Source organism: Arachis duranensis, chromosome 7, assembly GCF_000817695.3.
Source record: "Arachis duranensis cultivar V14167 chromosome 7, aradu.V14167.gnm2.J7QH, whole genome shotgun sequence".
NCBI lineage: Eukaryota > Viridiplantae > Streptophyta > Magnoliopsida > Fabales > Fabaceae > Arachis > Arachis duranensis.
Window position 1 is genome coordinate 59,312,111 of NC_029778.3, and position 14,007 is coordinate 59,326,117.

At 36.4% G+C, this 14,007-nt stretch overlaps 1 protein-coding gene across 1 annotated transcript; it reads left to right on the top strand.

Moving 5' to 3' along the window:
- The first annotated feature begins 9,545 nt into the window (after window positions 1–9,545).
- On the top strand, window positions 9,546–10,496 carry LOC107459173 (uncharacterized). Its single transcript, XM_016077389.1, has 3 exons — window positions 9,546–9,582; window positions 9,666–9,881; window positions 9,973–10,496. The coding sequence occupies exons 1-3, from the start codon at window positions 9,546–9,548 to the stop codon at window positions 10,494–10,496; spliced, it is 777 nt and encodes a 258-aa protein (XP_015932875.1).
- Window positions 10,497–14,007: the final 3,511 nt, after the last annotated feature.

Sequence of the window (14,007 nt, forward strand, 5' to 3'; positions counted from 1 at the left end):
TATTTCTATTAGTTAATAATCGTAATAAAATGTTAATAATAATAAAAATAGAACAATTTAAATGGTAAATAAATAGTATATATCTTTTCTTAAACTTAGTTTATAAAAATATTTTTTTAACTTTTATTAATTACTTTCTAAATCACGAATTTTTTAATATTTTATTTTTAACCTTAATATTTTATAAAATTATGTTGAACCCTCACTTATTTTTTTTAAATTTATAAAAATAACCTGAACTTTTATGAAATATCTTTTTTACCTCTAAACTTTACTTATTATCCAAAATATCTGAAAACTTATATAATTATAAATTTAACCTCGATTTTTATATACAAATACAATATTACACTTCAAAAATGAAACGTAACTACTAATCTTTCTTTTATACCAAAACCGAAATCCTTAACTCTTTCCTTTCAAAATATTACTTTTATTTTAATCTGTTTTCGAGTTTTTCGGTTACTAATTTTTCTAAACTTTTAATTTAATATTTCAACCACCAAATCTCATCATTTTCCTCAAAATACCACATCACAACAGTCCCAAAACCATTAAAATAAATACAGCTGAGCTGTTTTTCATAGCCAAACCAACAAATCACGAGCAATAATAATAATTCAACATAAACTCATTCAAACTCAGACAATAATCAATCAAGTCAATATTCACTCATCTAATTCATATTTAATTATTATAAAATCAAAACTCTACCTCCATACGAAATCAAAACAACGAAAACTCTGGAAAAGTTTTTTGACACACTTTTATCAAATTAAATTTTTTATTAGAGTTACAAATCTCAAAAAATCAAAGCCAAAAATTTAAAAATTTGTACGGTTTCTCTCTCTCCCACGTTCTCTCTCTCTTTCTTTTCTTTCTATTTTGCGTAGTGAATTTCGAAACAAAAAAAATCTATCCAACTGTATATACGAATGTATCTATATACATGTATATTACTTTATGAACGTGTATATATATAAAAGGTGAACGGTGGCACTTTCTAGAGTTATAAGGATGGATTTTATTAATAAAATATTATTAGAAAAATAATTATTGAAATTAGATATATTAAATCACATATATTTATTTATTACAATAATGAGCTAAATAATGAGTTACTAATATATTTAATACTGAAAATATAATTATTTTAACCTTTTTAAATTATAAATTTTTTTAATTTTTTAAATAATAATTAATTTATTAGTTAATTAGTTATTTATCGCCATTATCATATCATATACATTTTTATCATAATTAGAATTATAAATTTTTGTTTCAATGTTTTAAGATAGATATCAATATCAATTTATCAAAAATTACGGTTAATTTAAAATTATATTATAATAATTGAAAATAAAATTATTGACAATTAGCATAATTATATAGTAAATACTGATTTGATATAAAATTATAAAAAAATTATTAACAATTAGCATAATTATGTATTAAATACTAATTTAATGTATAATGATTGACAATTAATATAATTATATAGAAAATAAAATATAACAACTAAAATTAAATTTGTTAATAAGTAATTGAAGCTAGATAGACAATATTTGACAATTATTTTAGCATTTAATCATCATCATCATCAATTGATATCATTATAAATGGGTCATTATTAATGTAACAAATTTTCACTAATAAAATTATTGCATAATGAATGAGAATTAGAATGGTATCAATATAATTAAAATCATTAAAAATATTTTCTATTAATAATTAGTTTAATAATACATTAAATATTGATTTTATATAATTATAATAAAGATATTTTTTTAAAATAAATTTAGAAGAGAGAATAGTACTTTTATTTTGAAGAAAAAATAAATTCATAAAAAATTAACACCTCACTCTCATCAATTAAAAAAAAACCTAATTTTAATATATTAAATAGACTTTTTTTTATCATTTATTGATGCTATTTCTAATTATCTATTACCATATTGCATTTTTATAAGTGCTCCTAATTGGAATTTTCCATAATATATTATGTTCTTTCTATTAAATAATTTTGTTAACGACTTTTTTGTTGAAATTTTCATTTGCTTTCAAATCTAATAATTCAAATTAAAAAATAACTTGTTTTTCATAGTCAACTAATAATATAATTATCTTATAATAATCAGATTCTTCTATCATTTTTAAATTTTTAAGATAATTCATAATATCATAGATATGAATTTAAAATAATAAAAACAAAATTTAAGAGTATCTTTTAAAAAAAAAATTTATTCTTTAAATATACTTTAAATAAAATTTTTAAATAAGACTATTTTTCTTCATAGCAGAGATCCTTTCTTATTATCTCCCAAGAGAAGATTTTATTGAATATTTTTTCTCTAGAACATTTTTTATTCAAACTACAGAATTGTCTTAGGAACTTTCTACATGCTTCTCCAAGTATTTGAGTACTCTCTATTTTCTATTTTCTATTTGAAAAAGTATAAGAAACTAAGTATAACCAACCAAAAATTGAACAACTCAATTTATTATAATTATTTTAATTAATTTTATTCAATTATAATTTAGAATATTTGTTATTAATTGCCTGATATGCCAAAATCAAATTTTGAGTGATACGTTCACCCAATTCCGACGGGAATTATAGAAGTGGATTCCCAGCTCTCGTCTCTTCACCCTCTCTCTCTCTCTTTCCATGACTGTGGTGCATCGGTTCACTTTTCACACAGCAATGATGTCATCATTTACATAATACTTTTATTCTTCGTAGAACTAATATTTACAATTTTTTTCTTTTTGACAATATTTATTTTTTAGTTTAATATTGGATTTTTTTCCCACCATATCTCTTTATTCTCCATTTTTTTGGAAAGTATTTTCGTTTCTTAAATTGTTGATGTTTTATTCTTTGATAATTTTTATTACAACCATAATTTTGAGGATTTTTTTAAATAAATAAAAAATATTTTATTTATTGAAATAAATAATCTGTAAAATAATTACAAAATTGTATTGTATCTCTTATCTCGTTTACAGTATAAACGATATAAGATCGACCAAATGATACGTGTACATCTCGTTTACATTAAACGAGATATGTGTAAACTTATCTCGTTTATATTGTAAACGAGATACGTGATAAATTATAACATTTACCATGTAAATGAGATACAGTAAGATAAATTTTCAACAGCTATAAAAGGATGTGCAACCCTTGGTATTCTCCACATATATTTTGTATCTTTTTTTTCTCCGTCTTTCTTCCAAAAAATAGGCAAAAATGTCCAATAGTAGCGGATATGTGGTTGTCTATGTGTATCCCAATTGTCGTATGAGAAACAGTGACAATGGGATGATATTTGAGTGTGATAATTCGTTACTGTTGCGCACTTGGCGAGTAAGTTCTTTGTTCGAGTTGAAGAGTCTGATATTGAGTAACTTTGATAGTTTAGGGAGAAAAGAGATCTAAAGGGTGGGGTATAGGTTGCTAGTACCGTTGGAAAATGGAGTTTCTCAGTTTCGTCTATTTTGGCTCCATAGTGACGAGCATGTGTGCCTCATGTTTGATATCCATTGGAGAATCACGACGGAATAAGTGATGGAGCTTTTCGTGGAGGTTGGTGATATTAGTGGCGGTAGATCCGTCCACTTGATTTTTGTGCAGGATGACCCACCTCTCGCACCACTACCGATTCATGTTGCTAGTCCAGTGGAAGACATGGACGTGGATGATGAAGACTCCGACGAGAATTATGTTGCCGATAACAACAATAATGGTACTTTTGACGATGATGATGAGGAGGATTTTATACCAAAGATGTCGGCCGAGGCAGCAATCGCTATGTTTTGCCTCCCCCCACCCAATTCCGGTGCTATCAGATGTACTAAGTCACTATCATGCATTGGATCTGGACACAATGTATGAGAAATCTCTATTTTCCAACACCGGGAAAAATGATTACAACCTAGACAGTAGGGTAGAGTCTCGAGTCATCCACTGATTCAAAAGTAGAGCTCCAATAATGTAGGGTGTGAAAAACTACAGTATTCGCAGAAGTGCTGAGTACCGAGTTGTCGAATCGGACCAATTAGAGTACCATATGCATTGCTACCAATCTGCAGCTGGATGTCCTTGGAGTCTCCATGTAGCCCTCTGACAGAACCTCAGATATTGGTGATGTCAAGTTTAATTGTGGCGTATTTACTCGTTTATGATTGTTATATCTGGTGTAGTTTTCAACCATGAATGTTTATTTCATTAGGGAGGTCCGAAGGGTTGGTGGAGTGCATATGTGTTTAGCACCCACCATGTCCCAAGACCATCGACAGTTGGACATCACCCTCATCTGCAATGTCATCCTGCCGTTGATATAGTCCAACTCATCCGTCAGTATCCCTCTCCGTCAAGGTGCAGTTCGACAAAGCTATCACTTCAAAACCTCGTATAGAAAGATCTAGATGGTGAAGCAAAAAGTAATTGCTCAGATATATAGGGACTGGGGGAAGACATACAACAAGGTGTTGAAGCTGCTACAAGTACTGCAGAGTTGTTGTCCCAAAACAATATGTGAGTTCAGGGCTTACCTTACTATGATGGACACCTTATAGTCTGTGATTGTGGCATGTTTGACAAAGTATTATGGGCCTTTCCATATTTTGTTGAGGCTTTTAACCATTACAAGCTATTTATTTCTGTTGATAACACGCATTTGTATAACAAATATGGCGATGTGTTGCTTATTGCAGTTGCATAAGACGACAACGGCAATATCCTTCCTATTGCTTTTGCAATTGTAGAGTCTGAGAGTATGGAGTCATAGTCTTTCATCCTGACTAATTTGAGACAATATGTCACCCCACAAGAAGCCATGTTGATTATATCTGATAGATCCCAAACGATCAAGGCTACACTAAGGGCCGATGATAGTGGTTGGCATCCTCCTAGGGCTTTCCATGCTTATTGTGTTAGACACATAGCTGCAAACTTCATGTCTCATTTCAAGTCCGCCGAGGGCAAGTGATACCTCATAAACGCTGCTTATTGTCCAAGCAATGCTAGGTACGAGTGGTACATAGATGCCTTGAGAGGTTTGTCGCGAGAGACGGCGGACTGGGTTGGTAGGTTTAACAAAGAAATATGGCTACAACATTGCGGTGGCGATCGCCGGTTTGGTCACATGACAACAAATCGCTCGGAGTGCATCAATGCAGTGCTTACGAGTACACGGTAATTGTCAATTTCTGCCATCGTGCAATGTACTTACAAGAGGCTGTAGTAGTTGTTCGTCACAAAGGGCAGGGAGGCACAGGCACAACTGGGGGCTGAAAATGATTTCTCCCAATGGCTGATGGCTACCATTGGAAAGAACAGAGAGGACATCCCAAAGATCCATGTTACTCACTGTGACAGACGGGCTTCAGTTTTTGTTGTTGAGCAGTTAGAGGAATGATGACGAACCTTCCCGATGCTCTACTCGCTGGCAGTGCAAAATTGCTCTGCGAGGCGTTGCATCGCGGCCTGGTCGGTGGTTTGAATCTGGAATGCATCCTCGAACCTTATCTCCTCCACCATCTACTCCCCATGATAACCGTTGGATGTCCCGGCATCATGCCAGCCAGGTGTTGAAGTGTCCCACATGTCTCGATGAGCCTGTGAACCTGAACCAGATGGATGACATGGTTGGGGAGGTGGAGGTGGTGGTGAATCATTGCTGCCAGCTGGGATGTCACAGTGCTTCTCTTGTCGGTTAAACTCAGCCTCTTCCTCGAACTCCACATCCAAATGCTCTTTGCGAGGCCTGACCCTATCCCTCCGGGCCCCTGCGACTGCTCCGCACTCTCTGGCACCCTTCTCTCTCCTAGTATGCTGCCGAGTGTCCTCCCGAACTTCCCTGGCACGCCGATGACGATCAGGGACGTCTTGGGAAAGGTGAAGAACGTCCTTCGGTTGGCTGGTAGTAGGCTGGACATCACCCGGTAAATCAAACAACCTGGAATTAAGTATATTCTGGCATGATAGGTGCCTAACACGGCAAGCGCTCTGGTACCAATCCCAATACTCCTGTGTAGGTCTATAGTCAAAGCATGGCTAAATAGGTGGCCCTCTGTAAATTGTTCCCTCTAGTGATCATACTAGTCAACAAGTCTCTCAAGCCACCAGACATCCTCGCCTTGTCCTGTGAATGTCAGGAACCTGTCGACGTTGACTAGGGCCTCGGGCACCGTCTGCTCGCCATTAAACTTGTGCTTCACCCGGTCAACCTGGTGAAACTTGAAGTAGACAAGGGAGACAACAGATATCAGTGTCCCCGACTCTGCCTCATCCATCATCCATAGAGGGAACATATGTAGTGTAGGGTCGTTGTACGGCATCCACACAAACTACAATATAAGTTGTGAAATAGTCATCAGTAATACAAGCTAAATTAAAGGATAAATATGTCATGAAACTACAAGAGAGTAAAATCTTATTGCTAACCTCATTCATCAGTAACTGATCTAGCGACAGATGCCATTGGAAGACCCTCTGCTCATGCTGGTCCTTGCTTTGTTGTGTCAACGCTATCAACTTGTCAATAGTTGTAAGAATAACACGACTTCAATTTATGAAACTTCATAATGAATTACAAATTTGACACACAAGCAAATCATAAAATGGTTACCTCGCTGCCATAAGATACATGTAAACCTGTCGATCAGGTGGACACCACTGCAGAAATCTCTAGTATATCTAAGACATCAATAGCGGAGTGCAGCCAACTACGTTTATCGTGCCTCAGTGTGCTATAAAGCACAGAAAATGGTAGGTCCATGCAAGCACCGCCAAACCCCAAGAAAGACCACGGCACGTCTAAAAGTCGGCAAGTAGTGGCAGCCACCAAAGATAGACCAGATTATTCGACTTGTCAGTCATCAAGTAACCCCAATCAGTTACATGATATAACACCTCGCATACTTTTGGAGGGTGTCTGGATCAGTGGTATCGGGTATATGTCGGACTTGCTCCTGAAGCCATGTCAGCTTCAAGGAGAAAGACTCCTTCTTCTGCGCACCCCATTCACACTTAGCCTGAGGTGGTACGCAACGTCCTACAGGATAATGGTGCACTCACGCCATGTCGGGTGGAACGTGTGGGTCTTTGGACGCCAGCGCTCCATGAATACCGTGATCAAGGAGTTGTCAAAGACGAAGTTCTTGGAAGGCACTATATCGCCGACGTCAGCCTCCTTCAAATAAGAGATGATGGCATTCGATGGTGCAAATGTGTGACTCACTCGCCGAGGAAGAAGTAGGTGATGACTCCGACAAAAAATAAATGATCAAAATTAGAAAATTAAAGTCCCAATAAACATTTGACATAACAAACTGATTTAACTATTATATACATTTATTTAACAGCAATTTACAGATATGTACTAATTGAATTTATTTAAATAAACCTTTTACATTAATACTTACTAAATTAATTAATTAACATCTCCTCAATATATTAATTAAAATAAAAATATTTACTAAAATAATTAATAATCTAATTAACAAATTTTTACTTAATACTTTAATTTAGATAAAAACAAAATTATAATTATTTACTTAACAAATTAACTTCATTAATGACTAACTTAATGTAGAATCTAAATACGTATATTTGCTTAGTCCCATAGTAAATTAAGTTAAAATATAACTTTTAATTGGATAGTTAATAATTAAATTAATAAATTAATAAACATATAATTAATAAATTAACTTCAACGAATACATCTACCACAACATTTAATATCCAAACTAATAATTATGTGCTTAATAACTTAATTACAAAAAAAATCAAAACCACATTCGTTAACACGTACATAACAAATAGAGTTTCAGTAATACCTAAAATCGTACACTAACAGTGAACCATTGCTAACGATACATTCATCCACCTAAGCCATAAATTATATACTAGTTCTTAGCAAGTATCCTAACTATGACTATAAATATATGCAATAACATAAACGTGAAAATAATAAAACTAACCGCGAAGTCGGCTGCCCCGGTGACGTGCCATGTCACGTTAAGTTGATTCATGTTTGGATCATATGCATCTACGCGCACCATCTTAGAGTTACTCAATAATATGGTCAAAAAAGGATAGAAGAGGGGAAAAAGTTGTCGAAAAGCTGAAAATGGGGCCAAAACGTTGCTGTTAACAACATGTATATATAGGGCGCGACCAGTCTTATCTCGTTTACAGTATATACGAGATAAGTTTACACATATCTCTTTTACATTATAAACGAGATATACATGTATCATTTGTTCTGTCTTATCTCGTATACAGTGTAAACGAGATAAGTACATATCTCGATTACACTGTAAACGAGATAAGAGATGCGACATATTTTTGTAATTATTTTACAAATTATTTATTTTAGTAAATAAAATATTTTTTCATTTATTTAAAAAAACTCTAATTTTAAGGGACTTCTTCACTACCTTGACAGCATATATTTATATTTTTTGTTTTTTGTCATATGAAAATAATTATAGTGTAACGCAAAAAAAATAGACGTGTATCAAATATTTGCATTGTTATGATATCAGTCAAAATCGCAACCTATGTTTTGCTTTTTTACTCCGTTTTTGTTTATGAAACAAATCAAACGCAGGTTGCATTTTATGATTGTTAACTTTTTTATTTTTTGTTTTTTTTAAATAACCCAAACGTAAGTTACGTTTATGAAATGGGCCTTTTTTATTTTTTTTTTAAATTCCAAAATGCAGGTTGCGTTTTAGTGTTCAAAAAATTTTTTTCCGAAAGCTGCAAAACACACCTTGCATTTTGTACAGGAAAAATATTTTAATAAAAAATCTTGCCTATAAATACGAAACTCAATTCATCTGGACTTGTACCTCACTTCTACTTCTATTCCTCTTTCTTTCATATATTTCATACTTGTGATTTTTTTTGGCAATTAATTGTATCAAAAAGGTTGGGTTATATGAAGTTAAGGTTATGGAAGGTATTGCAAATTTAGGAGTGTATTATAATGGTGATATTATACCAAACACATATGAAGGAATGACTTTTATTTGTGAATGTCTATTTTTATTTGCTATTCCATGAGCCATGAGTTTTATAGAGTTACAAAATGGTCTTTGCAAAAATATACAAAGTCACATTTTGAAAAGGGTGAGCAACATTTTATATAGGAATCCTATACAAGTATTTGGTGGGCTGATACAGTTTCAAATAATGTCCATCGCTGATGATGCATGTACGCAACAGATGTTCTATATTTATCAACAAACTCGATTTCACGTGCCGATAATAGAGTTGTACATTAAGTTTGAATAGCATACGGGACTGGACGCGGTTGGCGAGGAGGTCAATGTTAATGAGTTTGAGAATATAGATTGGAAAGATGATAACAATGACAGTGAAGAGGAGTTTAAAGCCAACTACGAAGTCAATGAAAAAAACGATGACACAAACCTGACAAGCAATCCGGTGGTGCAAAATGAAGCATATGTGAGTAAACCAGCACCCCTTTAATGTTCCGTCTTTTATGTGAACTCTGGATCTCGCAGCCATGCATGTCCCAGAATTTCCTAAGTATGTGAATATGGGTTTGTTTTGGTTATTAATTAAAGTTATCACTACCGTTTCTTTTATTTACCTTGACCAACTAACGGTGGTTCACATGTCGTAGGTGAAGGCAATGTTGCGGTGGAAGATGGTGAGTTTAGTGTCGGAATAAAACTTGGGTCTAGAGAGTTAGTGGTATCTGTAATCAAAGGTTACACTATCTCTAGAGGAGTTGATTACACTGTGTATGAGTCTAAGCCACAAACATTCTATGTAAAATGCAAAGGTTATGGTGTAGGGTGCGATTGGCTTATTCTAGCTAGCTTGATTCAAAAGAAAGGTTGTTGGGAGATCAGGAGATACAATTACAGATGCTATTAGGCCGTTGGTTGAAGCAGAGCCATTAATAAAGGTGATATCTATTTTTGCAGAAGTTCAATCCAGATTTAACTACACTGTAAGTTACCACAAGGCTTGGTTGGCAAAGCAGAAATCTGCCACAAAAGTTTTTGGTGATTGGAAAGTTTCTTACCAGACTCTGCCAGTATGGTTGAAAGCAATGACTGCGAAGATGCCAATGTCTCGTGTTCAAATAAAAACGCTCCCCGTTTATCGTGAGAATGAGGAGATTCATGGTGTAAGAGTTCTCTATCGTATTTTCTGGAGCTATTATCCATGCATTATAGCATTTAGACACTGCAAGCCATTGGTGCAGATTGATGGTACACACCTGTACAGAAATTATAAAGGTGCACTTTTAGTTACGGTGGCACAAGATAGAAACCAAAACATTGTGCCTATTGCATTTGCGATCATCGAGAGTGAGACGGCAGACGCGTGGGAGGTTTTTCTAACTAATTTGTGGGGATATGTTATTACCATTGATGGTGTGAGCATTATTTCTGACCGCCATAACTGCATTGATGCAGTAATAGGTCACAATAACGGTGCATAGTCACCACCAACAGCATGGCACATGTTCTGCATCAGGCACGTCGGGTCTAACTACTTAAGAAGGTTCAAGGCTCCGTATTTGAATAAAATCGGGACTAACATAGGTATTTGAATTCGCTATTATGGTCCTATTCATAGTAATTTGTGGCATCTACTTATGATTACATGGTTTGTTCTACAACATATTCTAGGACGGAACAGGTGTACAACAAAAACTATGATAGGCTTAAAGAGTGGGGTGAGGCATATACTCGATGGTGCGAGGAGATCGGTGTTCAGAGATGGGTGTTGGCATTCGACGGGGGTCATCGTTGAGGTCATATGACGACGATCTTGGTAGAGTGCATGATTCTATCTTGAAAGGTGCACACAACCTTTTTGTGATAGCCATTGTTAGGTCTACTTTCTATCGGCTAAATGAATTGTTTACTCAGAAGAGCGCCGAAGCTCATGAGCGTGTCTGCAACGGATGCACGTATTCAGAATTTGCTACCAAAAGAGTTGAAGAAAGCTACGTGCAGGAAACATTGTCGTCAGTCAATTTGACAGGTGCAATAAGATGTTTGAGGTTTGTGAAATACAAGATGGTTCTATATACAATGTAAATCTTGCATAACAACACTGCAATTGTGGTCATTTCCATGTCGAGTGACTCCCATGCTGCCACGTTCTTGCATTTTGTGCTAACTAGCATCTTGATTGGCAAATATATCTACATGACATGTACAAGATGTATAAAATTTACAAGGTTTACAGAGGCAAGTTTGTTCTGATGGATGACCCATCTACGTGGGCTAGATATGAAGGAGCGAAGGTGATCACCAATTGGACATTGAGGTGCGCGACAAAAGGACAACCAAAGTCAACCTGCTACATGAATGAGATGGATTTGCGGGATATGCGTGGTCCTCGCTGGTGTACTATATGTGGACGGCCGTAGCCGATGTCCTCAGTGCACAGGTTCAAGCTCTGCCAGAGGTCAATTGTGGTTAAGGTTTTTACGTATTTATGCATTAGTCTGTAACTTTTTATGTAACTTTGTTAACTATTTCAGCATGATGTCCAATTTATTTATGTATGCGTTAATCTAAAGCATAACCAAACTTACAATAATAAAGATGAGAACAAATAGAAACATCTAAATGTACAATATGAAATACAAATTAAATACATAATAATTAAAAAGAACCTTCCAAAGCTAAACTCAAATAGACAAAGATAAACTGCAACAGGCTACTTCTTCGACGCCTTCTTCGAATACTGAGATGGAGTGTATTTATCTGGGGGAGCAGCTTGTGTCCATAAATTATACGGATGACCCTGAGATATACCAGCATCTAGACCACCACAACCATTAGAAGCACCGACATCTGGCATACTGGCACTGCTAGTATCGTACAAACCAGAACCACTCATGCCTGGAGCACTCGCTCAACCATAATCATACTCGTGCTGCAGGTCATCCCCTCCAAATCCCTCTTCCTGCTGCGGTATTCATTCAAATCGAATAACTAGATACGCAATGGTGCGGAAGGACAAGGAGGATCTATATGACGCAGAGATCTATCCATCGAGAAGTCACTAGTATGACCTGTTGTTGTGCGATGAGCAACATATGGCCCAGAAGCAGCATGCTCTTGCTGATTTGACTCAAATAGATAATCTGTGTCTCTCAAGACCTAAGACAAACTGATGTCATCAATTCCAACCAATGGACTATAGTATCTGTTAGCTAGAATTACCATCTGTCGTATGTAGGGTTTTGCTGTAAAAGCCCAGACTACCCGCTAGCACGATATTGTCTGCTTTGACACACAAGGACTCACGGTTTCGCCTTTGATGATAGGGATGATAGCCGAAGCCCCCCACACTCACTTGTCAAAACGCATCATGCTAGGGAGAGGTATTCACACCCTTATAAGGCATGCTTCGTTCACCTCCCCAACCGATGTAGGACCTTATACCATCTGTAATAGGCTAGACCACCCGCTAGCATGAAATTGTCCGCTTTGGCACAGAAGGCCTCACGGTTTTGCCTTTGACGATAGAATGATAGCCGAAGACCCCCATACTCACTCGTCAAAATGCGTCATGCTAGGGAGAGGTATCTACACCCTTATAAGGCATGCTTCATTCCCCTCCCCAACCGATGTGGGACCTTACATCTGCTGCTTGCTATGTTGTGGTGCCGGTATGTACGGTTGTTGCTGATCAACCAGCCACTGCTATTGTTGCTCAGATATTGTTCATACCCTGGTCGAGCTGTCCCACCCGGGTTGTCTGGCGATAAGTCAACCGACCTCTTCAGGTCAGAACTACCTGACCTCTTCTCAAAGAGTTTGGCCAGATCAACAGGAAAGCCCAAAAAGGGCCCAAACAGAGGAACACGACCTAAATCCCAAGGCAGCCCAAGCCTAGAAGGACAAGGGCGGTTCCCTTAAAGATAAGATAACTCCACTCAAAGATAAGATAAGATAACTATCTTATCTCCAGAAAAGATCACTCTACAACATTATAAATACACTGGAGTACCCAGGTATAACTCATACTCTGATTCTACTAAAAACCTGCTTAATACCATTGCTAACTTAAGCATCGGAGTCCCTTGCAGGTACCACCACCCTCCGTTGGTGAAGGATCAGCACCACCACTAAGTCCAACAAGTTGGACACGGCGGCTCCAGCCACCATCATCAAGTCGGACTCAATAGCTCCGACCAGTACAGAAGATATCGTTCGAGATCGACCTACAGTTTCAGGTAACTCTCAGAATATTGGCGCCGTTGCCGGGGACCTAGAAGTCATCCCACCATCATGGCAGACAACCTAGACAACGACCACAACTCTGATGTGGAGAACAGAACACCACATAAGAACGTGGAGGTTACACTAGACGATACCTCTCAACCTAACAAAGACAAAGACTCCTCAAGCACGGGACCCATGGAAGCACTTCAGGATCGTCTAAAACAACTTGAAAAAGAGGTCAAATATCAGTGGAAAGCCGAGAAAGACCTACGAAGGAAAGTTAGGTGACGCCGCGAATTAGAAGACAAGCTCCAAAAGCTTGAAGCTGATATCAAAACTAGAATTACTCGATTCAGTCACGAGGATAATTACCGAAGGACCAAGACCCATTCACCAAAGAGATCATGAAGGTCAAAATCCCAAAAAACTTCAAACTCCCCGATATAACTTTATATGATGGCACATCAAATCCCAGCCATCATCTCAGCAACTTCCGAAGCAGAATGTATCTCACCGATGCCTCAGACGCAACTCGGTGAAAAGCTTTCTCGACCACCTTAATAAAGACAGCAATTAAATGGTTTGACAATCTGCCCCTCAGGTCCCTCTCAAGTTTTGACGACTTAGCCAAAAAGTTTCTAGCCAGATTCTCCATCCAGGAGGACAAAACCAAACACGCCCCAAGTCTACTAGGGATTAAGCAAGGAGATCGGGAAAATCTTTGTAGCTACATGAAAAGATTCAACAAAGCATGTCTGGACATTC

Coding starts and splice junctions, on each gene's coding strand:
- LOC107459173 (XM_016077389.1), top strand. CDS start 9,546: ATGCATGTCCCAGAATTTCCTAAGTATGTGAATATGG. Junction 9,583..9,665: donor TCCTAAGTATGTGAATATGG/GTTTGTTTTGGT, acceptor CACATGTCGTAG/GTGAAGGCAATGTTGCGGTG. Junction 9,882..9,972: donor TAGCTTGATTCAAAAGAAAG/GTTGTTGGGAGA, acceptor CTATTTTTGCAG/AAGTTCAATCCAGATTTAAC.